This window comes from Xiphias gladius, chromosome 10 (assembly GCF_016859285.1).
Source record: "Xiphias gladius isolate SHS-SW01 ecotype Sanya breed wild chromosome 10, ASM1685928v1, whole genome shotgun sequence".
Lineage (NCBI taxonomy): Eukaryota > Metazoa > Chordata > Actinopteri > Istiophoriformes > Xiphiidae > Xiphias > Xiphias gladius.
The window spans coordinates 11,746,196-11,771,962 of NC_053409.1; the positions used below are offsets into that span (position 1 = coordinate 11,746,196).

Below are 25,767 nucleotides of genomic sequence, written 5' to 3' on the forward strand. Positions count from 1 at the left end.
CAGTTGAACCTCCATTTTCGGATGCTAAATCAACACAGCTGGACATCCTAAAGTTTTTGTTTATGTCTGTGCGCTACCTTTCCGACTTCAGTCTAAAAATAGATCAGGAGCATCCTGCTGTGATGCTGAAGGTGCAGTCATCTTTCCCCTCTGAAGGACACAACACTGTCTGAAGTTCGGGAGCAGGGGGAGCAGGGTGGGTGGGTGGGAGGGAGGAAGCGGTGACTACCGTGTGACAAGCGCCCTGTTCCTTCCTCCCAGGCCTGAGAAACAGGAAGTGGTGCACATAAGGCATTATTGTGACGGAGAGGAAATGCAAGGTCCTCTAAAATAAGAGCCCCAATCTGGTTTTCAATGACAGGAGCCTGTCCTCCACAGCCCCACAGAGACCTGAACCCCCTGACACCCCCCCCCCCCCCAACTACAACCACAGCTTCACTGTTGAGTGATGCAGATATATAAAACAAGCTTAAATTTTGTAGTGCTGCAAAGCTAACATCAAGTGAATCAGCTTTAAGATGATGTGTTAAACCTTTTGTTCCCTGCTGAACCCACCCACATACAGATTGAGCAACAACAGCGTTTCAAAGGGTTAAAGGAGGCATATGGGTAGGATCCACCCTGCTTGTGTTTAGCAGAAGCTGAGGAGGAGCTGGTTGCTAAGAGAGATGCGAGGCTTTGTGCCGGGCTCCCTCCCAGTTAATTAAAATCCTACTTTATCTGTTTCATGCTTTCAATTAGAAAGCTCTGGAAAGGGCCCAAGCCTCTGCATGTAGATAACCATAGCAATAAGATGTGATTAATATGGGGAGGGGGGCCATTTGCGCTGCAGGCTGCAGCAATGCCCTGCTGTTGTGCCCATGCCTTGTTTTGATCCCAGGCACCAGCCTCTGATGATCCAGGCAAAAATGACTGAGCAGTGCCACTCTGCAAAGTCTGCATGGCACCTCAAGCAGCAAATTACATGGATAAGATCTGCTTTTGTAGGACATGACAGGTGCTGGCCACCTGTGATCATGTACATCTGAACAGCAGCGATGACTGAAGCAGCAGAGAGTCAGTGTCAGTGTTCAGCTGGTGCCAAGTCTAATGGTTTTTTTTTTTTTTTTTTTTTGGCCACTAGTAATCAAAAGAAGTGTCAGCTAGCAATGTTTTTGCTCAATTAACAGCAGATCCATCAATGCCTGCCTCTGCTTTTCACAATCAATTAACTGAAACACAGAAGCCAAGCTGTACGGGTAATCAATCACACTAAGCTTAGCACATTATGCTTTAATGGGCATGTGGTGCTGTTTTTGGTTGTAGTCTGTTCCGCTGGCCAAAGCCATTTTCTTGGCACTTTGAAGCACTGTTATGTACTATCAGAAAACATCAAGTATGATAAAAATAATCAATTATAAACACTTCAAGTTTTCCTTTTTTATCTAACAATATTATGTTTATTATGTAGATGTTACTGTTAAGAGTGCAATCAATTACCCCTCAATCAAAAACCAAAAAAATATATAAAAAAGAAGGGTTTACAGGCAAAATTATTATAAAAACAATACAAGTAAAGGTAAATAAAGGGGTTCCAATACAAAAATATTTTAAATAAACTGGCATGCAATGTCTGCACACATGACATCTTTTGCTCTTCTTTTTTCAAACATAAATGATTTTTTACAAACAGCTGGTATCAAACAAACCTTTGCACTACACAGGATATTTACTGCCATCTACTGGTCATTCTAAAAGAAAAAAATAATAATCACAACATGACGACTAAATCACTGCCTCAGTGAGGATGAAAGGGACTGGAGAATCGGTGTAGAAAGGTCTCATCTCAGGCCAGAAGTGTCCTTGGGCAGATCAGCAGCACTGATGTCAGGCTGGGGAGTCGCTTTCTGCGAGGGTGTGAGGCTGGGGCATGAAGGAGTCGTCTCCATCCTGCTTGGACTTTTCATGTCCCCAGTGCTCTCTCTGGGGATCTGGGCAGGTGGCATCTGGAGAAGAAAGCCTCTTCCTATGGCAGGTAAGACATATAGGGTTGACTGCACTTTCCCAAAGGGCCTTCCTCTACCTATTGTGTCCATCAGTACCTCTGTACGCCCTCTGCCTAAACCTACAGGCAGGGGACTGACAGGGGGCATTTGTTTCCCAAAGTCTGCGACTGGAGCCTGAGCTGGCGGGTCTTCCACGGTAGAAACAGTGGTGACCTTTGGAGGGCTTGTGGGTGTTTGGTAAAAGACAGGATCCAGTTGTGCTGATGAAGGTGATTCCACAGTTGCAGTTGCCTGTGACTGACTATCCCCTTCTGCTACAGGTGGGGTAGCTCTGGGGTTGAAGCGATCCAGCAGACCCTGCTCTGTGACAGGGTAGTGGTTAGCAGCCCACTCCTGGCGCTCATGATGCATTTGCTGCAGCTGCCTGAGCTCTCTGGGCAACTCCCACACACTCTCCTGTGGATGGAAACAGGTAGACAGGAGGTTTACCTACTAACCTGGATGCTTTTGGATTACTGTGTATTGGAAAACAGATGGTACTTGGTCATCAATTCAGGCACTGCATAACATTGAAATTTGATATTGGAGGTGCTAGCCAAATATCTGTGCACTTAATAAGCTTTAGCAAGTTGTTTTTAATTAAAGCAATGAACCAACTGAAGCAGTTTCAATACATGTCAAAAATATTGGTGAGTAAAAAAAAAAAAAAAAAAAAAAGACACTCCACTGACTGTACAGAAATGCAGTGTTTGAAACAAACATTTTGCTTCACCTGATAGGGCTGAAAATGTAAATAAACAAAAAAAAATAATAATAAATTTTTTTGTTGGCCAAGCTATTTTACACTTTGCATGTGATGTCCTACCAGCTTTTATGCGGCTATTGTTCATGCATCATCAGGTATTGTGTGAAATATTCACTTAAAAAAAAACTTCAAGCGCATTGATCTTCATTTTCATTATTTGTTGCGACGTGGTAATAATTTCAAGTGTTATCCAATGTTGGAATAGTTAACTACCCAGGAAGAAGGGAAAAGATGTTTAGCTCTAAGCTCTTTTAATAAACCACTGTAACAGGCAAGCAATCAGAAGCCTGTTTAGATACAGAGATACTGCTTTTCTTTTACTTGATTGGTCACGGAGTGTACATGGTGACTAGAAAGTTCAGAGAAAATATATAAGATAAACTGCCCATTTGTGAATTACTCACCATGCTGACATGCTCCAATACATCAGGTTCATAGTAGCCGCTGTTAAGGTATGAATCCACCAAGGCCATGTAGTCTGTCATCAGAGTATCCAGCAGAACCAGTCTGAGAGGCTGCAGGTGGATCACTGACAGAGCCATCACCTTCAGCAGGGTAACAGGACATGGACGCTTGTACCACAGCTCCTTTTCCTCCTGTAAAAAACACACACCTGTGATTACAGAACATACAGATACAACTATACGGTAAAAACACATTTCCTGCTGTGCCACGAGGATGTCTAGATATGTGTGTGAGAGTGTATGTGTGTATGTGTGTGTGTGTGTGTGTGTGTGTGCGCGCTGTACCTTGGTGAGCCGTGACTTCATCTGAAGCGATAAGAGCTGGGAGGAGGGCACCTTCAGATGGAGACTCACCACCTCCGGGAGAGTACTGACTCTGTCGGGAAGGGACCCACCTGTCTCTGAGTAGAAGCACATGACATCCGCCACCTTAGCACATGCAGAAGAAAACACAAGAAAAACATGAACTGTAAGTGAGACATAAGCCACGAGTCATGTTGACTTCTGAAACATGTAGCCTACTGTACATCTGTGTTTACCTGTGTGTCAAAGACGTTGGTTAGCTTTACTCCAAACTGAGCAATCAGACACCCAGCAATGGCTCGGCAGTCATGAATCACCTGTACCAAAAGTAAAATCAACATAGATGTCACGATAGTAATCATCACTGTGACTGAACGTGGTATCTACACTGCTTACCTTTAATATGTGCTTATTTTCCAGGATCATGGAAAGACCATTCTTAAAGGCCCGGGCTCCAAGTAACAGAATATCAAACAGGTATACCTTGTTTTTAGTGGCAATCTACAAAAACGAAAATGAGCCAAAGTTATTGTTTTAAAGAAGAAAGGAAGGGAAGATGGAAGACAGGAGGGTCAGAAGGAAGAAATCAACAAAGCAAGCATTTAACGTAGATGTGTGTTTCACAGGACTTCTCACCTGCAGCCAACACAGCCTCCCGTGCTTAAATACCTCGACGTCAGCAGCTCCCACACCAATCACGTGCTGCCTCTTGATGTGCATCACCTAAAGGATGGCAACTCAAGATATAGAGTTTTTAAGACAACAGGTCTCAGTACACACGTCTCCAGCATTATTTACCGTCCATATAAATTTGCATAGTGATAAATGTATGTCCAAAGCATTTAAGTGATTTATGCAATAGAAAAGAAACTCACAGCAGGCCCAAACTTCTCATGAAACTCATCGATGACGACAAAGTTGATATATTCCTCTTCGTCTTCATCGTGATCTGCAAAAAGCAAGATCCTCTCAAACGTGATGAATGATTTTTGAAAGACGTGAATTTGTAGGTGTTAGTTTAAATTTAGCTTTGGGGAAATCAAATAAAAACTACAGAGAATGTCCTCAGGCTTAAAAAAAAAAAAAAAAAAAAAAAAAATGTAACTCACCCATTGTTATTGTCTTCCTGTATGGCTGAAACCTTTCCACATTCAAGTGGTCTTCAAGTCTGTGGTCACGAACATTTCTGTGAAACACATTGCATGTTAGTTTAGGGTCAGTGCCCTGTCACCAATAGTGACACATGGTCCGTTGCTGACTTACCGGCTATCACTGTTTGCTTCATTGGAAAATTCCACTGTTGATTTAATTATACAGAAAAACGTCACGTCATGTCAGATATAAAAACTGTTTATTTGTTGTTGTTTGTTTGTTTTCTTGTAAGTATTCAGCCCAGCCTGTTTTTTCTAAGCCATCACTTGACATGAGTTTACTCACCCTTGAGAATCTCATGCCCAAAGAACATTTTCGAGCCAGGAAATTTGCAGCCATTACTACCACTGACCACTGAAACAATACACCAAAATTAACGTTACGCTTACTTTAGCTAAGAACCGTGAAATGTTTTTGGCCTACATGCAGCAAATGCCTTTTGAGAGGAACAATTATTAACTCCTCAACAATGTTGAGATAATGCAAATTACTAACTGAAAAAAAACCAAACATGATAAACATTTATCCAACCGTCAGCCAAAATCAACGTCTTGTTGGGATTGATGCGTTGGACGACGCCAAGGTAAGATGAAGTCTTGAGGGTCAGTTTGATGCGTTTTCCCTTGAGGACATTCATGAACTGGACGTCTCCCTCAACCATTTTAAAATCATGCAAGAGTCGTTTCAAGTAGTTAAAAAAAAAAAAAAAAACAGTGAAACTTTTATATTTCAATATTTCCGTTACGACTAGCTGGATTTACAATTTGCCATTTAGCTAGTTAGCTTAACTACTCGTCATCACAGCGTTAGCTTCATTGTAAAGCAAATTAAGGAATTCAATGTTGAGTTCAAAAACCCCAGTTATTTCCACTCTCCACTTCTTAGACCCTGGCTAACACGACCAAATAAGCCCAATAAAGGGCAGTGGGCCTATCTAAGGTTAAAATATAAATTTATTTATGATATTATATACTTTTCGCTCCACAAACTACATATCAGCATATTTTGATGATTTGTGTAAAGCTGCTCTTTGAATAATTTGAAATTTCCGCTTCACAGTGGAGTAAAAAAAGAGGCGGTAAAGTATGAGGCGTTTCATGTTTAAATACCATTTGAAGGTAATCCGCAACTGTCATCAGGTTTTTATTTTTATTTTATTTGGATGATAGGGCCAGTTCAACAAATACAGTATATGTGGTAGCCGGTGAAAATCAGGACATCAAGTTAAAAGTGAAGATGTTGTCAAATAAGTAGATAAATTCAAAAGAAGATTTACAGAGTGGCTCAAACATTGTGGTTCTACAGGAGGTTGCTGCTCTCAGGTTTGCTCCAAGAACCGCTTTTAGAAATTTCCGCTCGGCGGTCGAACAACAACAACAACAACAGGAGACAGACAGAGCTTGTACGATAAGTATTGACTACAGAGAATGCAACATTTTAACCCTGTAGCTAATTCACAGTAACTACACGGGGCCAGTATATTTCCCGGGTGGTCAGTAGATAACTTAAAATATCCACCAGGGGGTGACCGCAGCTCAAGTACTGAGCCAAATGCTGTTGGTCCCAAGTCTGTCACTCTTTTGAAGAAAAGGAAAAGGGTCCATTAACTTTAATCCAAACTACAAAGTGTGTGTGTGTGTGTGTGTGTGTGTGTGTGTGTGTGTGTGTGTGTGTGTGTGTGTGTGTGTGTGTTTTTCAGGTGTGTCTGTGTACGTGAATGTTCTGATGTCAGTGCAGTGTGTTGGTCTGTGGCAAGACATCCTTCACTGGCGTCTTTATGTTGACCATAGAGGCATAAATCAGCATCCTGCCGACTGCAGCGGTGACTGGCTGACTACTAATTGGCCATGCAGCATATTTTGCAGCAACCTCTGACCACAGGGCTGATGCCCGAGCTGCTACCTGATCATCTTAAATATTATTTATCCAGGTATGCAGAGGAAACACTATTGATATTTCAACCTTTGTATTGGAAATGGGAAATACTTGTATCGAATGTGACTAAAAATAACAATTTGAAGCTTATGCATACAGTTTTCTAAAAAAATTGTCAAAAGTAGTGAACAAAACAATATTATTTCTGTTATCCAAACTTTTTAACTGTCCTCCAATAAAATAAAATTGCACACAGAGAAGGCTGACTCTATGAAAAAAATTAGACCCATAACTATTATCTTTTACACATTTGACACTAGTTTGTTTGCCTCATTCAGTTAAAAAACATTTTTAACTTCCAAAGGAAACATTTACATTTCTAACTTTGCATGGGATCGATCACAGACCATAATTATCAGAAAATGTAGCAGTATGATCCAAATATGATTCATATTAATCATAATTTCAGAAGCACTGCTTCTCCTTTAGTAGAAACACATGTCCTTTGTCTAAGAATTCACCTTTCAATTTTCCTTATCAGGATTTTGTGTGTTGTTGGTTAAAGGTTGGGTGGAGACTCACAAAGAGGCTCTGGTCACGAATACTGTAACACAAACCCCAAACAGTAAGGTATGCTGCATCACTCATTCCTTGAAAATTCATGCAAAACGTGGCCATTTTAATTTATTTTTATTCAAGCACTGCATTTCAGTCAGCATTACTGGGCGTAACGACATGACAAAAGAAAAAAAAAAAAATCAGATTTAAATGTGCATTTAACCACAGGGGGGCAGGCTTAAGGCATAGCTTTCTGGTCTGATAGCAGCAGAAAAGGGTCCAGATAAGCTTTCTTATCAGAAGTAGCCAGCTGTTAGTACACAGGTTCTCATGTCTCCACTCTGCCGGTGGAAACACATGAATTCAAGCTACTGTTCATCTGTGGACAGCACACAGGGAGGCACCTAATCAAAGGGAGGACGCTCTGGGGTACAGGAAGCGCAGAGCTGTCTCAGATTTTATGGCAGACTGTATGCACCTTATATACTTTGTCATATGGTGTGTATTTCTCCTCCTGAGTTTATGCTCAGTTAAAGTCAAGTGAAAAAGGGCAAATGCAAAGCTCCAGAGCTAATTTATTCCTTTTTGTTTAGATTAGATGTTTTATGGTCAAAGATTATTTGCATTTCTTGTTATATCATTTGTTATGGGGTTCACATTATGTATATATGCGTGTGTGTGTGTGTGTGTGTTTGATATATATATATAGATATATAGATATAGATAGATAGATAGATAGATATAGATATATATTCATGTTTATAGATTCATGTATGTAATGTATATGTATGTGTGTGTGTGTGTGTGTATGTGTGTATATATATATATATACATTATATATATATATATAGCACTCCTTGTAAAGTAAGAAGGTGTCTGTAGGGGGGGGTATTCAATTTAAGAATAAGAAAACATCTAAATGATTTCATTTCAGTAGGAGTGCGATTTAAAAACTGACTGCTGTGTGAGTGTCATTCATAATACCAAAATTAGTTTTTAAGTCCTGGTCATTTTGACTAAATCACTCTGGTTTAAAACCACTTAAATCCGGTCCCTTGGGTGTTTAACAAATCCAATATTAACCAACCTGTTGTTTTTCTTTGGCATGTGGTCGACATAATACAGACAGCCTTATCACAGAGCTCAGTCCTCCACCCCAATGAGTGCGATAAGACTCTGCAGACTCCATAAAGCAGTCGAAGACTTCAGGAAACATCTTCTTTGGACCACCTACAGTATGGGGCAATAATGTTACCCTCCATACAATATAAGTCATAATGGAACCTACAACCACTGTTATCTTTAGAGGAAGGGCCACCCTTTCCTGTGCTGCAGCCTGAACAAACAAAAAGTTGTAGTAAACTGCAAGAGGGGGGCACATCTCAGATTTTCCAAATTGTATTTATGTCAAGGACACCCCCCCCCCCAAGAGAACTGGACCCTGGTTTTGTGTGAATCTAGTGAGATTTTGTTTTTTCTGAATATGATTTGATGCAGGTGTGGGCACTGGAATTTGACTGAAACGGATCAAATTAATAATCGCTATCACAGTCTCAAATGAGTGAGATGACAGTTACATGTATCAACTGCCTCGCTTTTTTTTCTTGGATCCTCCCCTCGAGAGAGAGACACCTTTGATTAAAGTTGCAAAGCATAAAACATTTAAAGAACACGACTTTCGGACGCCGAGTAGCAGCGGCTGGCGAGGCACTGAGCCCGCTCCGCGCGAGTGACGAGCCCGGCAGCACGGCCGCCCACTCACGGACAAGCTGGGCGAATCTCAATTGTGTAACGTTCATTGACGAGTCAGCACAATGCTGCTGAGACCGCGGAGGCGCACCGAGCCCAGCAGAGCGGTGACATGCTCCCATCGAGGAGAACACAGATGGACAGCCTAGTTCAGCCGCTCGTCGCCCAGTACCTCGCCATGGGATATCAGTCGAAAGAACACAACCGAAACGAAAGTGTATCGTCGGAGGAGAAGGGCAAGGACGATGCGTAAGTCATATCAGCGTCTCTCGGCCTTTTTTTACTGGAGAGTTTCAGGGCTGGCTTCGGCGAAACGTGCGGACTTGTTCAGCAGTAACTTGATCGTTTCAGTCGTCAGAGTTGTTCCTATGACTATATCTAGCTGCAAATAAACAGGTGTCTTCACTTGTTGCCAAAACGGTGCCTAAAACTGACTTGACGCTGTCCAAGTGTTTTACGCACGAAAGCTTCATAGGTTCACAGGCTCTTTAACCTCAGTTGTTGTCCCTTTCTGACCTGCTACACTTAAACTGCATGTGCTAAGAGCAAATTCTTTTTTTTTTGTTTACTGGTCACTCAACAGTTTAAACTGGATGTCCGCAGTCAACTGGCATTTCCCTAAGTTAAAGGAAGGAAATGAGAACAATGAATAGCAAATTCCCGGAGGTGGGGAGGGGGGGCTCTTAAATTCAAACAATAGCTCTAATTCTTTCTTTATAAATTATACAATTCACTTCATATGCGTAATAATCTGTGGTCTCATAACATTATGGTTTGACACACAAATACACACACTATACATCCTCCTATGCAAACAGAGAAACACACTTTCAGTACAGCAAGCCATCCCGTCCCTCCTCCCCCTCACTGGTCTTGTGTTGCTGTGTCTCAAGTAGAGTGACTCCAAGATGCAGCTCCAGGTCTAGAGTTTCTCCTCCAGGCCGTCCTCACAGGTTCCACAAACCCAGCCCGGCCCAGACCGCCCCGGGTAAAACCACGATGTCCCTGGGACACCTCACCAAAGGGGCGAGCTGGGAGGAGCTGATCCAGGCCTGTCTGCAGTCCTTCGGTAAGTCCATGCTGACCTGCCTTGGCACTAGTGTTGAGTTTGACAGGGTAGAATACTGCTGTGAAGTGTACAGCAGAGATGTTTGTACTGATGCAATACTTTGCAATCTTGCACCTCTATGGTCTTTTTTTTTTTCTCCTTTTTTGTTGTTTTAAGATAGACTTGCGCTGTTCTGCCGTTCTTGTCTCTATCATTCAGAAAAAGTAAGATTATAAGCCCAAACAGTGGAACCTGTGCTTCATGTGTGATCACATGCTGTTGCAGTTACTAAGAAGTCTCTGTTTTTCCCACAACTTTTCCTGGTATTTTGCTGCAAATCTCTTACAAGTTTGGGCAGGCTTCTACACAAGGGGAGGGTGTTGTTTTGCATTTGAAAGTAAAACAGATTGTTTTACTACAGCCACATTTGTTTTTGTTTTTAATGTAGGATTCTATATTTTGAAGATGAAACCACTCCCATTGATGCTTGCCAATGTCTGATACTGTGATTTTGCTTTGTGGGATTGTAAAATGTAAAGGAAAAAAAGAAGTCCTTGATGATTGTTAAAGTGTCTGCAATTGTAAGCTGCACTGTATTTGTCAAATAAGGTATTAATATTAACATTTAACTGGATGCAAGATTAATGTAATGGTTTTAAATGGAAAAAAGCACAGCAGTGATTAAGTAGGCTGTAGCTGGACCAATCAAGCAAAGATCATTGGCTTCATCAAGTTGTCTGAAGTGCTCTCAGAGTTATGGTGATTGCGTCTCTGAAGAGACAAGCTTTCAAATTGCTGTTGCCTGGTTACGCAAATGGAGCAAGAGCAACGGAGAGGTGTTACAATGGGCTGCACATAAAATGACATCCCATAACTACATTTATCTGTAGAGAGGTAGAACTGGGCAGTATCGACAGCCTGCCGCTAATTTCAGATTCACGAAAGAAACAGGATTAATCGGAAGAAGAGTTAAGGAACTCCATAATACCACATCATACGGTGCTGTGAACACTTCCTTTTAAAAAGTAATTTCAGTGTCACTATGCAAAATATGAGATTATACACACATGCTCCAGATTTTATCTGTCAGTACAGTGCGTTATGACTGGGGTTTTCCTTGCATGGCCTCTCCTGATAAAATGGAGCTCAGTCCGGCTCCTCCTGGCCCACATCACAGGCGAACCCCTAAGGGTCTGCGAGTCCTGCCACCTTTTCAAATGTGAGAGTGCACGTAAGCGCTATTTGAAGGATTACCTGATGGCGGCTTCAAGCCTGGCCGAGCCAAAAGGTCAGCTCCCCGAACAGCGGTCCTCAGATGCTGACCAGCCTTTGAAATGCAGAGCACCGTGAGGTGTGGATCAATAGCTGTTGACATCATCATTCTCTGGAGACAACACTGCACTGGGCTGCACTACACGCTCTGAAAATGCCCGGTGTCAACCTCATTCATATATAGTTTGTTGTATTTTTTGTACGAGTTGCATTTAATTTCTGTCAAATAGTTTTTCATTTTTGTCAGTTATCATCTCTTAAATCTGCAAGACATCAAACAGTATGTAAATCAAGAAGCTGCAATGTAATAGATTTTTACAGTTAGTCCTCTATTGGCAGAAAGCCTGACAGAAAGCCCTCGCCCCTGGCAGTGGTTCCCAACCTTTTTTGTCAGACGTACTGCCACAGCCCCCTCATATAAACTCATGTACGCCTTCACCGGCACTACCTGCCATGTTCCAAATGTGTCCTTTTAATTGATTTTCTGCTGGATATCATTTAGCTATTAATGATATAAAAGTGGATATAATAGTGCAGGTTTTTTATACAACTGAACAGTCAAAGTTTGCATTTGTACTACTAGTAATTGAAATGGCAGAAGCATGACTTTTCAACTATTATCCATTACTTTTCTCTATTTCAACCATTTATCCATTGCATTAAGTTAACTGTTTTCCCAATACTTTTAGCCATTTTGTTCTGTCTCAACTATTTATTCTCTACTTTTAGCTATCTATTTTAATAAGCTATCCATCTGTTTTAACCATTTATCCATACTTTTGTCAATTTATTTTTACCATTGATCCATTCCCTTTAGCTATTTCAACCTCTTTGCTTGCTTGTTAACTACTTGTTGCACACTCTTTGTCATGTTTTGTTGTTGTTGTTGTTGTTGTTGTTATGTGTTTCTATATTTTTTAAAATCACATCATAATTTCTAATTCATCAAATTAGTCAAGCTACTCCACTTTCTTTGGATGTTTCTCTGAAGGCTGCAAAAGTACCCCTGGCAGGGAATCACTGCTTGAAACTATGAATACAAACAGTGTTATCCATAAAGTTACAATGGGTCCCGATTATTAGGGATAATTTTGCACAGCTTACAGAGAGATAACCATCATCTTGGAGTCCTCTAAAACAAAGGGACCAGCCAGTCTGATGGCCTCTGTCAAAACAAGGAAACATTCATGAGCCACACCAAACCTGCATGTGGCTGATGAATGTCTAAGATAACCTTAAAAGTCGGCCAGGCGCAGTGTGCCCTCTGCGGTTTTTATCACCATACAGTATCGTACAGTTCCAGTGTAGCGGGCGGCAGCTTTCCCAATTTTTCCAGTCACTAACAGACAGTCCAGAGGGGATTTCCTCCTGCAATTAACCCTGCGTGGGGAGGGTTAGTGGTTGGAAAGTTGTGAAAAAGAGGATGGAGCAATTGTTTACCTGATGGGGAGTCATGACTTCCTGTTGTGCATTTGCCATAGTTCTGACTTTGGTTGATTCACACCTGATTGTTAGGAGACTGTGAACTAAAACATGAAAAGTGATAATTTAAGTAAAACAGGCATATGTCTTAACTGCATCTAAGCTTTGCAACTTTACCAGCCATGTCATTTTGAATAGTAGACATTGTTTCACTTGTCTCTTTTACTCTCTTATTGACTACTGGTGAGTTCACTGGATTTATCTGGTAGCGGCTGTGTCTTACAAAAAGAAACACACCCCAAGCAGGATATGAGGGCTGGATTAGTCATCTGCAGCTGAGTGGTGAGTTGCTTACAGATAACAAAGATTAGAAAACATGTTGCCATGGCGTCTGAGGTATTTCCAAGGTGATATGGTTTAAAAGTGGGTCCTCAGACGCCTGTTGTCCTTGATGGTGTAAAGATACTGGTAAAGCTTGAAGGGATACTCAGCTTGACAATTCACAAATGTTCTTCACATTTTCAGCACACTGTGTTAATTCTCTACACATTGTGGGAGGAAGATGTAAACAGCCTAAAATGTCTTACCATGGTATATAAATAATAACTTTAAAGCTACAATTAAATGGTCGCCCCCTTTATGTCAGCCACTAATTCATGGCATGTCACAGTGGTTTAAAGTTCCGCAGAAGATAAGTGGTGTGTTGGTTCACTTAAGTGGTCTGGAAAATGCATTTTCTGCAATTATAGGTCAGATCTAGCATTATGATGTGATTTAATAGTTTTATTTTTTTTATTTTTTTTACACAGTCCCAATTTTTATTTTTTTTATTTTTTTTAAATTGGTTGAAAGGAAAGTTTCCCTCTCGCTGTGAGTCTCAAGATGTCAGTTATAGTAAAGTCAGACAGGATAGATTAGGAAAGGTGGTCTGGTCACAAAGAGAGGAAGTTAGATACACAGTATATAAGGAGAAAGGAAGCGAAAAAGCTAGTGAGACAAGCAAGCTGCAGAGGTTCACACAATCAGGATAAGGCAGTTCTTAAGAGACAGGTTTGTGGATACTGTGATGAACATCGTTAGAGTGTGTGCATCAGTCGCTGTTTCACTTGGTTAACCAAACCATATTTTCACAGATAACACTTGAGGTTTATACTGTAATCTGTCTTTCCTTGTCCTCAATTCAATAAAATCCAGTCAAATTTGTAATCAAATGTTAAAATTTCTTTCCAATCTGGATCCAGTGAAACACTATATCCTGGGATACTGATTTATTTACAAAAGGCAGTCTGTTCATCATATCAAAATAAAAATACTCATTCATATTTTGACTGTTATGTGTTTCCTTTTTTGGTCCAAATAAAGACTAAGATGGGCATTTCTTTTATTTGATTAGGGTTGCAACTAATCACTTTTTAAATCAAGCTACTATTATATTTTCAATTTATCATCTATACAATGTCCAACAGTTACAATCACACTTTTCCGGAGCTTAAGTAGACATATATTTAAATGTCTTGATATTCACTTAACTATCACAGATAGCAAATATTTACTTTGGAGAGGCAGGAAATGGTAAATGTTTGTGCATTTTTGTTTAAAAACATGACTTAAATGATTAATTGATTATTCAAATTAGTGATGAATAATTTTTAGTTGATTAGCTGATCTATTAATCAGCTTGGTGTTGCAGCTCTATAGCTGATATACAGTAGCTCTTTTCAAACCCCAGTCTAATTTGTGCAGTTATCTTATTTTCATTCCTATGATTTTAATAAAGTCAAAATATTTAAATGATAGGAAATAAAACAAACATGTAAGATATTCAACATGTTTTCCCATGTTTCTCCCACATTTTTCTGGTAGAATTTGTTCACAGAACATGCCACAAACATCCATTTAGCCTCACAGATTACCGTATTCGGCCCAATGATGGGTGCACTTTGAATTGCAACTAAAAATCAATATGGGGGTGTGTCAGATGCAAAATGTTAGCGATTCTGGTTTGGTAAAATGTAGCCGGGAGGAACCCCATGTCAGTGATGCAAGTTTTATTTTAAGTGGATGACATGTTGTCCTGTAATGCCGCTCCACTTTGTTGCAATGATCGTACACTCAAGTGTGTGCATTTTGTCTTGCAGACTCGGAGGGTTGTGTATGTGGAAGCAGCCACTCGTTGAACATCACCCTGACCATGCACCGCCTGCTCATTTCCTCCAGCGATCTGCTGGACAAACTTGTGACTTTATATCCTTTATCAGTCCGTCATCAAGCTATAACCGATATCACAACAGAGCCAGATGGTTCAAACAGTGTACTGGCCAAATTTTGAGCACCAAATGTAACATGGGATCAGATCACTGGCTCTCTGCGTGCTGCTTTCGTTTGGTTGTCAACAGCAACAGTACTTGTACTTGGCTTACTATGCAGCCTGTAGTTGTAAGTGTAAAGGCAAGTGGCAGTTTGTGTTTACTCCTGTTGTCAATTGCTGTAGACCTTTTACGTCTCTGTCATTTAACCATTTTTAGCTGCACTGTGTAAAGTTCCTTCCCTCTGGGCACTGTATCCCATGCATTCAATGACAGGGAGTCTATCATCGTTGTGTATTTTGTCTCTTTTGAAATGTTTGATTCTGTCTCTTCCATTTTCCCCACTTCACACTTAGGAAAAAAAAAGCATGTGTTTTTTTTGTAGTGCCTTGTGACTTGAGTGTAGGTCGTGTCATACGCTTCCATTCAGGAAACAGCAGTGGCGTCACAATGCCTCTCAGAGGAGCTTACTGGCCCGGCGAGCAGCCTTCGGGTTTCAGGTGTTAATTACCTCTCTCTCTTTCAAATACAAGTCCTCTTCAACTATATATACAGATAGACCCTCTATTGCTTAAAGAGGCCCCTGCTCACACAAAACTACGTCACAGCGAGCAGCACCGAATGGGCACTCTGCTATTTTTAACCTCCTTGCTCTAAGCCGAAGACCCAAAAGGACACATCAGATAAATTCAGTCTGTGGGTTAGGATCAGGGAAGAGACACAGGGGCCATTAACAGCCCTCATCACAGTCTGGGTCCGGGAATGTGTGGGGAGTTATTCTGCTCCCGTGACGCAATTACCCTTTTTATGTGCATCACTTCAAGCTTGTTTCTACTAACTGAGAGTCATAGTGTTTGTCTATTTATAAAAGCTGCTTTGTATAATGTGGAAATGCTTTTGCGTGTACCGTATGTAAGATCACAGGCAAGTGTTTTTGTGGTCAATGTGCAAAATGGAGGGGAGAGCAACCAAAGCAGTGATTTATGATCTTATGGGCAGACGACATTGATTGAAACAACTTTCAAGTCCTGCTATTCAACAATGCACATTAATCTCAACAGTTGTTCTACAGAATAAGGGACATTGATTTGGTATTTTCTTTTTACATTTTGTTATTCGCTTACTGCTCTATGCCAGAATGATTCATTCTGTGCTGCTTATCAGAGTTTTGATTCAGGCAGTTGCCTCCTCCCACATTTTCAAATGTCACTTCTGTTTGCCTTTTAGTTGAGTTGCTGTAGTTTTTATTAATGAGTTGTTTATGGGAAAGACACTGTGGTCTAATCAAATACATGTCCTTTATTTACACATACTGTGCCTGTCATGAACAATGTCGAAGATCAGCAGATTTCCTGGCGAGATATTTTCACCTAAAACAAAAGTGTGGCTAAACTTGAACCACTGGTGGCTCTTGATGTGAATTCTGGCTTTAACTTTCAGACAATAAAACCACACTTTACTCAGGTCAATAATAATGATCTGTCAACATCGTTAGTTCCTTAACCAAAGTCCTTACATTCAAAACAGCGCTGGACAATGAGCAACCGACAGAATGCCAGAGGATATGCTACCTCATCAGGTCAGTCTAACACACTGAAACATCCTCAGAGTCTAACGTTAATGGTGCTTTTTGCATCGGTCACATGGTATCGTCTCTGACCTCCAGGCATTGGATCCAGGAATTCTGGATGATGTTCCGGTTGCACCACAGCTTGTCAGACAGCCTGGAGCAGTTCCGGGAGCTGATCAGAGAGCAGGGACAGGAGTGTCTTTGCTCTCTCCTAGAGACCAAATGGATGTAAGTGTTAATCTCTGACCAGCTGGCAACTGAGACATTAGGCCTACATGACTCTCAGTTGTTTGTTCAGTCATGGAAAGTACTGAAAAATAGTCACGATCAAGAATACAGACTTTGAAATGTGAACAATAACTTTGAGGCTGTTCAAAGTAGATCAAATGCTTTATTTATTAGGCACACTGTTTGAGGTCACATGTACAGTACATGTATGTACTGTGTATATACAATGTCTGTCTGAGTCTGTGCTGGTATACACAACAATGTCTAAAGCTTATCCAATTTATGAAGTCATGCAACCTTTGCTGATTGTAAATGTGTTCATGTTATGCTGCCATGTCGTGTTCTAGAAATGAACGGGACTGGTCTTGGAAGGCCAGCCAGAAGATCAAAGCTAACAGCAGTAAAAAGAGGAAGGTTTCTCTTCTTTTTGATCATCTCGAGCCCATTGAGTTGGCTGAGCATCTCACCTACCTGGAGTTTAAATCTTTTTGCAGGATATCAGTAAGTATACACGCTCGTGTCAACTAAAAAAAGCATTCAAATCTATGAAGGTTATCTTTTGCACATTGATGATTTGTTTATTTCATGCTTCTTCATGAGGGGGGAAAAAAAAGGCATTTCCTCCCCACGGGAAATGCCTCGCAGTTTCCGTGCAGCAGTTTATGCTCCTCTCTCTGCTCTCTGTGCCAGTTTGTCGACTATCAGAATTACATTCGAAACTGCTGCATGAAGGACATCCCCATGATGGAGCGTTCCATTGCCCTGTGTAATGGCATCTCCCAGTGGGTTCAGCTGATGGTCCTGAGTCGGCCAACTGCTCAGCTGAGAGCTGAGGTTTTCACCAAGTTTATCCACGTCGCACAGGTAGTGGTCAAACCAGCCCCTCTCTATGACTCTTAAAATTTCTGTTCCTGGTTGTGCAGAAGGAAAAAAAAAGGGGAACCTTATTTGACGTCTTCCTCTCCGCTTGGATCTATGTGCTTGTTCACACAACTAATCTGACTAATGACAGTCTATTGTCAAACTCTGAACAACACTATAGATGCTACATAATTGGCTGTTACATAATGCATATTCACAGAGAGCTGGTAATGATTCTCGAGAGCTCTGCTACAGGCTTTTAGCATACCCAAAGATTTTACCAATAGAAAAATATTAACTGAATGCAAGCTAATGGGGTCATCAAGTGGAACACACTTACACATGGAGGAGTTTGTGGAAGTGGAAAAGAGAGAAATGACTTGTTAGTGTAGTTGCTGATTAGACCTTGCTTGTTAAAACCACTTTAATCTGAAGCTGCGTGCAGCATGCTGAGAAAGTGATGCGCTGGCTTCAGGGAGCCGTTACGCAGGCTTGTACTCTGCAGGACCTCTTGCACTGTAACCCTAATGCACCAGTCTGCTGCTGCTCACTGCTGTGAACCTCAAACCCACGGGTGTGGAAACACATTTCACACCATAATGCTCCAGAGACAGCACGAATTAGGGAACTGAAATGAGAAGGAAAAGCACTTCCAAAAAAGAGTGAGATATCAAAGTGCAGTAAGAACAGCCAGCAATGTAAGTGGCTTATGTAACAGCAGTGTTGTGAATTATATAACCAGGGCTACCTGGAACACGTTTAATTGTGCGTGTTTATATGTGTGTGCGTGGATGGACTGATATGTGTGCTTTTATGTGTGCGTCCACCAGAGTCTACATCATATGCACAACTACAACACACTAATGGCGGTGGTAGGAGGCCTTTGTCACAGCTCAATCTCCAGACTGAAAGACACCACCTCACATGTACCTAGTGAGGTCACTAAGGTAAAGGACAACTAAACACATAACATCCAGATGATTTAAAAGCCAGGGATCAAAACACACTCTTACTATTCATTACAAAAAATTCTATTCACTCCCCAGGTACTGAACGAGATGACAGACCTGCTGTCCTCATGCAGAAACTATGACAACTATAGACAAGCTTACAACAGGTGTACAGGTTTCAAAATCCCCATCCTGGGCGTCCACCTTAAAGACCTGATTTCAGTAAATGAGGCCATGTCAGACTACGTGGAGGACAATAAGGTCAATGTCCAGAAGCTCCAGGCACTCTACAGCCACATTAACGAGCTGATCCAGCTTCAGCAGATCCCACCCAAGCTGGATGCTAACAAGGACCTGGTCCATCTGTTGACGGTAGTTTCAGTTAGTCCTTTTAAATTGTTGTGTAGCTTCATGTGATTCACTGCATTGAGTTGAAAGCGAACACAGATGCAAATCGGCTTGTTGCAGCGTGTGGATTGTTCGCGCTCGTGTGGGTGTGATGAGAGTCTATGATCTATGAGTGTGTGGGTGACGAACTGAGTGTGAATGAGAGTGAGTTGAGATGCTGTATTGTTGTGTTATCTGTGTGCAGTGCTTTAATCGCACTTGAACGACAGAATGCCCATGAAGAGAGAATAGTTAGCCTGTGACCTAAATTTGCCCTAATCAAAACATGTTTCAAGGAGAAATCTAGAGATACAGAGAGCTCTTTCTCTTTATGTTTACAAGCCATGTGCTGACATATGTTCTTTCTTTCTCCTCAGCTGTCCTTGGACCTTTATTACACTGAGGATGAGATCTATGAACTGTCTTACGCCAGGGAACCCAAGAACTGTAAAGCACCTGTGAGTGATGGAGGCAGAGACACCATGCGTTAACACCCCTTCAACCGCTGGCTTTAGAGCAGTAGTTTGACATTTTGGGAAATATGGTTTTTCGCTTTCTTGTCAACAGTTAGATGAGAAGATTAACTCTTGTGTCAGTACGGTAAATGTGAACCTACAGCCAGCAGCCGGTCAATATTAGCTTAGCTCAAAGACGGTAAACAGTATGAAACAGTTAGCCTGTCAACTACCTAGCATTCAAAATTATTAAAACAAAAGCCAAATAAGTCTTAAAGGAGTAGTTCGACATTTTGGGAAATACACTTATTCACTTTCTTGTTGAGAGTTAGATGACAGGATTGATGCCAGTCTCATGACTGTATGCTAAATAGAGTGCTGCAGGGATGAGGTATTTTTGTAGGCCAGCTGGGAACCTAGTATCATGTACCACTCCATAATCTTCACAAACGAACACCACTTTTATCATTTGTGAAGCCTAAATACACTCTCCACAAATAAAAAGCTATTGTTAGGCTATAAATGACCTACACCACGGTCACATGACTTCAGTGTCACTACCACTAAGCTTCTAACTTGTAATTTGATTTATCACGCTCACCTCTTCTACAAAAGCCGTTCCCATTAGGAAGTTAGTAATAGTTTGCAAGAGCGCAAATATAAACACAACAGGGCTGTAATGGTGGCCTGGTCAAAAGATCGGTTTTCGTATTCAGCATGATGATATTTAATGTCTCCAACAACCTCTGTATTCTCATTTAGCCAGCAACCTCCTTTTTTTTTAAAGACACATAAAAGCTTAAAAATCAAGATTAGGGTATTTATTAACATAATTTATGTCGTAGAATAAAACTTAAAAATGTCTTGATCTTGGGTTAACCAGGCACCTTATTTCAGACATCTAACCAAAAACCCATTCAAAAAAACGTGCTAACTTATTTCTGGCTTTCAGGACTCATTCCTGCAGCCTTCCATGTGAAGCTACAGTCAGCGGCCAGTTAGCTTAGCTTAAAGATTGGACAAAGGGTGAAACAGCCAGCCTTTTACCAAGCAAAAATTTATTAAATTTATTAAAAAGAGTAAATACTTAGCAATAGTTTGATATTTTGGGAAAATATACATTAATTTTCTTGTCAGACTTCAATAAGGCTAATACCACCAGGTTAATTAGCTTAGCATAAAGACTGGAAAACAGAGGAAACAGCTAGCATAACTGTCCAAATGTAACAAAATCCACCTACCAGCCCCTCTGCAGCTCACTGTAACTTGTTTAATCCATACAAAAACTGAAGTTTAAAAACCCTTGTAAATAACCTTGTAAAAAGCGAAGTGTCATTTTTACATTTGAACAGAGCCAGACTAGGTGTTTCCCCATTTCCCAGTCTTTATGCTAAGCTAAGATAACCAGATGCTGGCTACATACTTACCATACAGACATGAGACTGGTATCAATCTTCTCATTTAAGTCTCAGCAATAAAGCAAATAAGCGTATTTTCAAAATGTAAAATGCGTAAATGTCCTTTTAAGCATTGCTCAGCTTTTTGAAAACTAATTTGACGCCTTGCTAGTTAACAGTGTTGCTTCTGCTTCTGAAGAGCACCGTTCATAGAATTTGTGCAATAGTATTGCTCACACATTATGTTTATCTGCCTGGTCAGGCTTATTTTTTAATTACTAATTAATTTTTCATCAGCCAGCCACCCCCTCTAGACCTCCAGTGGTTGTGGACTGGGCATCAGGAGTGGCTCCCAAACCTGACCCCCGAACCATCAGCAAGCATGTGCAGAGAATGGTGGACGTAAGTGCTTGCGTTTTAAAGTGTAGCCTCTGCATAGCTACTCCGTAAAGATGTTATATAACAATAATCATTTCAACTATTTTTCTGCATGCTGCCATTTTGACAGCCTGCTCTTGCAGCTATTGTTCACTAACAGTCGAGCAACAATGGTTTTTGCCTCTTGTCTTTCACAGTCGGTGTTTAAGAACTACGACCACGACGAGAATGGTTTCATTTCTCAGGAGGACTTTGAGAAAATTGCTGCTAGTTTTCCTTTTTCCTTCTGTGTCATTGACAAAGAAAAGTGAGTGTTCGACAGGACACGCACTCCCTCCGAGGTCATTTTTCACTTCAGAGGAGAGGAAGTAAAAGTGGTATTTGTAGTGATGGGTGTAGCAACAGGAAACATAAAGGAGCTGCAGAAATAACCATTACCACCACCACTAAATATTCACTCTTTTATTTCTCACACGAGCCGAGTGGTACGTGATGCTGATTAGACCTAAACATGAAATCCACCACAGTTAATGTTACCATGTTTTCATTATACAGAATGACAAAGTGGTATAAAATGTTTAGTACATGGTCGAAGAGTGGGTGCAATCATAAATAAATCAGGTCTGAAATTACCAAACATTAAAGTATTAAGTTAAGATCTGGAAATGTCTGTTAAAATGTTTATTTTCCATAAATACTGTGTCACTTAGAGCTCTGTTTTGTCTATCACATTATATTGTGTGTGTGTGTGTGTTGGGGTTGTTCAGGGAAGGCCTCGTCAGCAGAGAGGAGATCACAGCCTATTTCATGCGGGCCAGTGTCATCTGCTCCAAACTGGGGCTTGGGTTTGTCCACAACTTCCAGGAGACCACTTACATGAAACCCACCTTCTGTGACAACTGCTCAGGATTTGTAAGTCAACACCCAAATTCAAGGATAAAGGTGTATGATGAAATACAGACTGTTTTACTGCTATGTTAATGTCTATAAACACTCAAACAATATTTAATTTTGGTTTTAGTCTTGCTTTTGCTTGTTGATATTCAATTATGTGAAGAGTGTCTTTTCTCGATATTCTCCTTCACAGTTATGGGGTGTCATCAAGCAAGGTTACAGATGCAAAGGTAATTATTGCACTCTATGTAGTGCAACCTTGGCATATCTATCTTTGGCCAAATGTCAGTATCATGCTTAAATTTCATATGGAGGAGAGGCACAGACTGTCTCGTGGGGAGCAGGTAAAGTGAAGCTATCTTAGGAAGGTGTCCTGTGGTTTTCTGTATTGCATAGTGCGAGCTGAACTTTGCAACATGTCAAAAAAAAAGAGTCTGCAGTGAGAACCACAGTTTTTCCCCCCTCCCCCATCCTTCAAAAGATCAGAGAACTATTTGTTTGCTTGAAAGTAAGCATGCAAAAGGTCTGAGAACTACATTTGCAGAACAGTTCAAACAAGTCAGTAGAAGTCAGTTTGTAGAAGTTAGACTTGCGGTAGTTCCTGTTCTGAAAATGTTTTGCATTCTTTGGGCCTGCTCAGACTGCGGGATGAACTGCCACAAGCTGTGCAAGGACCAGGTGGCGTTCGAGTGCAAGAAGAGCACCAAAGTGGCCAACGCCATTGACAGTCCCACACCAGTCACCATGGGCACCTCAGAGGGTGGGTTGAGTGGATGGAGTTCGTTCGCAGCATAAATAGTCCCACTGATATACACACACACACACACACACACACACACACACACACACACAGTATTAGTCATTAAAGTCACAACAAACAGATTATGCCAACCATTACCATTGAATCTAACATGGAAGTAATCACTAAGTCTCTGACGTGCTGTCTGGTGGCTGGGAATTGTTACATATACTGCGTGTGGATTAACTAAGAATTCTTATTTCCTGTAATCACTGCCTGGCACACTGCACAGAAAAACAGCAAAAGAAAACAGCTCTACAGCACAGGGTCTAAAGGCTGGGTGATTTCCCTCCAGCTGTCATTAGGAACTGTTTCACTTACAGTAATACTGAAGCACCCACCTGCTGCAAGAAAGCTACTATATTGAGATCAGAAACACTTTCGATTTTACTTAATGCAGATTGACACATCAAGACACATCTTAAAAACACAGGGGCTATATTAACACAGCCCCTCTTCGAATGAGTGTTTATGACGTGCTGTTTTGTCATGTGGTTGTTTTTGGCTTGTGTTTTAAAACATAATGAAGTGAGTCATTTTGTGGTGACTGATTGCTTAGATAAAATTAACGTATTCTCCTTTAAAACATGATTGTGCTAAAATGCTGAAAAGGGGAAATCAAGTACATCGCAATTAACAATCTGCACTTTCCATTTGTCTCATTTGAAATAATCACTTACGATGCCCCATGCCCCAGGTTCAGAAGAATGTCCTTTCCCCTACCCACCAGATGACAGCAAAGACTGGAGCCCAGACTCCCCAGTCACCTCCCATTCGAGGCCCCAGACAGTCCATAGTGGCACCCAGACAGAGGGACCCCAGTTATCCTCTGCTGCTCCCGAACCCAGTCGCCTTCAGCCTTCTCTGTTAGTCCCAGCAGCACCCACCCTCACCTCCTGTCCCAGCCCAATGCCCCAGAGAAAACAGCGACACTGTGCCAAGTGGGAAAACAGAGCTTCTGTTGTGCAAAAGCCTAAAGAACCAGAGGAGGAGAGCAAACCCACCTATGAATGTCTGGAATCAGTGAGTGTCAGGACCAAGTTTCCATTTTTCCCTCTAACTACTTGGATGCACCACAGATACAGTGTGTCATGCAAATCTTCTGTGTCTTTCCTAGGATAACCAGAGGCTGCAGAAGGCCAATGAGACACTACGTAGGAAGCTGAAAGAGACAGAGCGGGAGGTGGAGATACTAAAGACACTGCTGAAGAGGCACGCTCTCCACCCTGTGGAGGAGGACTCCTCGTCATAGACTTAAGCATACAGTATACTTCACCTTCTCCAGGGAGATTGCTGCTGCCCCCGTATGGCAGCATGCATAAATCTGGATCCCATATTTAACTTACTGGTCATGAACAGTGCAAGTCATTTATCAGTATAATGAGACCCAGGCAAACTTGGCATCACGTGGGATACAATGCACATGGCCAGTCGAGGTGTTTTAATGCTGTAATGGTGGACTAGTTGAAAAAGCCAATCAGTATGTCACCTATAATGAGGTTAAGGACATTTTTAAGGGTGAAGTTGGAATGAAGTTTCCTGTTTAGAAGTTCAAAAAAAAAATTAAACGTTGAATGAAGGAGTGCAGTATTTAAGAGTGGAAAATATAGCAGAATGTGTTTGACCAATTCTTGATCAATTAATGGCCCTAGATATTTAGGATAAAAACTTAAAATGGAAATCGGGGGCTGCAGTAAAATGTATGCGGCTAAATATTTTTCTAAATATTTGAACGAAAGTTCAGCACCATCAGAATGGCCTCAGATACACAGAACTGTTGTTGTTCTGTATTATTGTCCCTGTTCATATCAATGCACAAGATGTTCTCAGTGTGTCTGTTAATATTTATTGTCTGAAACACTACATAGCTGATATAAAGACTAAGATAAGTGAACATTTTGTACAGTATGCTGGTACTTTAGCTGAATTATTTAAGCTTGTGTGTGTTGGCATCATATTGATACTTTTATTGTGCAGCCATGTCATTTAATTATTGTGTGGTCCACTGTAGCAGTGTTGTACTGTGAACAGGAATCAAGATAGATGTGTTCGTACTGTGTGTAATGTACTGTAAATAAAAAAAGTATACACAGTGCCATCTAAGTTAAATCAAGGTTCATCCTCTCTCAGTATTGTCCACTTATTGTTTTAATAAACTGTGTGCATTCTATATAAAATCACTGCCTGCGTTACCCTACTTGACCACTGGATGTCACTAAAGCCTCATAATATATCTTCAGCTTCTTACAAATGATTGACTTTCAGTTTTCAGGTTCCAGGGTGCTTGCTCTATAAATGTTGCTCGCCAAGTGTGTAGCTGTCTGTGTCAAATTGGAGGGCAAAAAACATTACAGTCAGATCATTTTGCCTATTATGTTGTGGTTAACTTTAGCGATGTCACTTTTAAGGTTAAGTTTTAAAAATACACATACTGTGCCAATCTGCCCTGTCCTTTGGGCTTCGCGGCTGGTAATGAGTCCAACTCCACCGTTGATGTTGGCCTGTCGATAATGAGAGGGCAACTGTCTGCTGTTGGGGAAGCACAAATTCAAACCAAGTACCCAATCCTTCAGATCACTCTTGAGCCATGCTGCAATCGCCAGGTGATTTCACACCGCTATATTCTTGGTGCTGTGATTCGGTGCATTAATACAGCGGTAATTCATCCTCCGATAAAGAAAGTCATTTGACTCAAATTGTATTGTGCCTGTTCATTTCTTGCAGCCGTAATGACTTGTTGCCTTACGCTGGCTGGGCAGTGAGCAGAGAGCCAGCGAAAAAGGATCGTCTCTCAGGCATAGCAGCAGCTCCCAAGCTCAGCCTTTGTGACAGCTAATTTACTTCTATTTGAATGTGACACACAGCTGCAGGGGAGTAACACCCCAAGTCTACCCGGCTGCGTGCACACT

The 25,767-nt window shown here is 41.2% G+C and overlaps 2 protein-coding genes across 8 annotated transcripts; one reads left to right on the forward strand and one right to left on the reverse strand.

Moving 5' to 3' along the window:
* Nucleotides 1-1,443: 1,443 nt before the first annotated feature.
* exd1 (exonuclease 3'-5' domain containing 1) lies at nt 1,444-5,710 on the reverse strand. 2 transcript variants are annotated; one of them, XM_040138087.1, is made up of 11 exons: nt 5,241-5,710; nt 4,995-5,063; nt 4,821-4,854; nt 4,667-4,743; nt 4,433-4,506; nt 4,194-4,280; nt 3,954-4,058; nt 3,794-3,874; nt 3,540-3,683; nt 3,195-3,386; nt 1,444-2,441 (listed from the first exon to the last, which is right to left on the reverse strand). In XM_040138087.1, the coding sequence occupies exons 1-11, from the start codon at nt 5,368-5,370 to the stop codon at nt 1,821-1,823; spliced, it is 1,614 nt and encodes a 537-aa protein (XP_039994021.1). In that variant the 5' UTR covers nt 5,371-5,710; the 3' UTR covers nt 1,444-1,820. The 2 variants fall into 2 exon arrangements, with proteins under 2 accessions (XP_039994021.1, XP_039994022.1); XM_040138088.1 differs by having other exon boundaries at nt 5,221-5,332.
* Nucleotides 5,086-24,954, forward strand: LOC120795857 (RAS guanyl-releasing protein 1-like). 6 transcript variants are annotated; one of them, XM_040138082.1, is made up of 18 exons: nt 5,086-5,292; nt 6,015-6,111; nt 9,788-9,960; nt 14,772-14,877; nt 16,456-16,518; nt 16,606-16,737; nt 17,085-17,238; nt 17,428-17,601; nt 18,429-18,545; nt 18,645-18,920; nt 19,313-19,393; nt 21,085-21,189; nt 21,363-21,472; nt 21,933-22,077; nt 22,253-22,289; nt 22,700-22,819; nt 23,556-23,881; nt 23,976-24,954. In XM_040138082.1, the coding sequence occupies exons 3-18, from the start codon at nt 9,891-9,893 to the stop codon at nt 24,108-24,110; spliced, it is 2,151 nt and encodes a 716-aa protein (XP_039994016.1). In that variant the 5' UTR covers nt 5,086-5,292; nt 6,015-6,111; nt 9,788-9,890; the 3' UTR covers nt 24,111-24,954. The 6 variants fall into 6 exon arrangements, with proteins under 6 accessions (XP_039994016.1, XP_039994015.1, XP_039994012.1 ...); XM_040138081.1 differs by lacking the exons at nt 5,086-5,292; nt 6,015-6,111 and adding an exon at nt 8,500-9,140 and having other exon boundaries at nt 9,785-9,960; nt 23,589-23,881; XM_040138078.1 differs by lacking the exons at nt 5,086-5,292; nt 6,015-6,111 and adding an exon at nt 8,506-9,140 and having other exon boundaries at nt 9,785-9,960.
* Nucleotides 24,955-25,767: the final 813 nt, after the last annotated feature.

What these genes read in the sequence shown, in the direction of transcription:
- LOC120795857 (XM_040138078.1), top strand. Translation starts at nt 9,004, where the DNA reads ATGCTCCCATCGAGGAGAACACAGATGGACAGCCTAGTTCAGCCGCTC. An exon ending in TACCTAGTGAGGTCACTAAG is followed by an intron (nt 18,546 to 18,644) that starts GTAAAGGACAAC and finishes TTCACTCCCCAG; the next exon opens with GTACTGAACGAGATGACAGA. An exon ending in CCTATGAATGTCTGGAATCA is followed by an intron (nt 23,882 to 23,975) that starts GTGAGTGTCAGG and finishes TGTCTTTCCTAG; the next exon opens with GATAACCAGAGGCTGCAGAA.
- exd1 (XM_040138087.1), bottom strand. Translation starts at nt 5,370, where the DNA reads ATGGTTGAGGGAGACGTCCAGTTCATGAATGTCCTCAAGGGAAAACGC. An exon ending in ATGAGAAGTTTGGGCCTGCT is followed by an intron (nt 4,281 to 4,432) that starts GTGAGTTTCTTT and finishes GCCATCCTTTAG; the next exon opens with GTGATGCACATCAAGAGGCA. An exon ending in TGAAGTCACGGCTCACCAAG is followed by an intron (nt 3,387 to 3,539) that starts GTACAGCGCGCA and finishes TGTTTTTTACAG; the next exon opens with GAGGAAAAGGAGCTGTGGTA.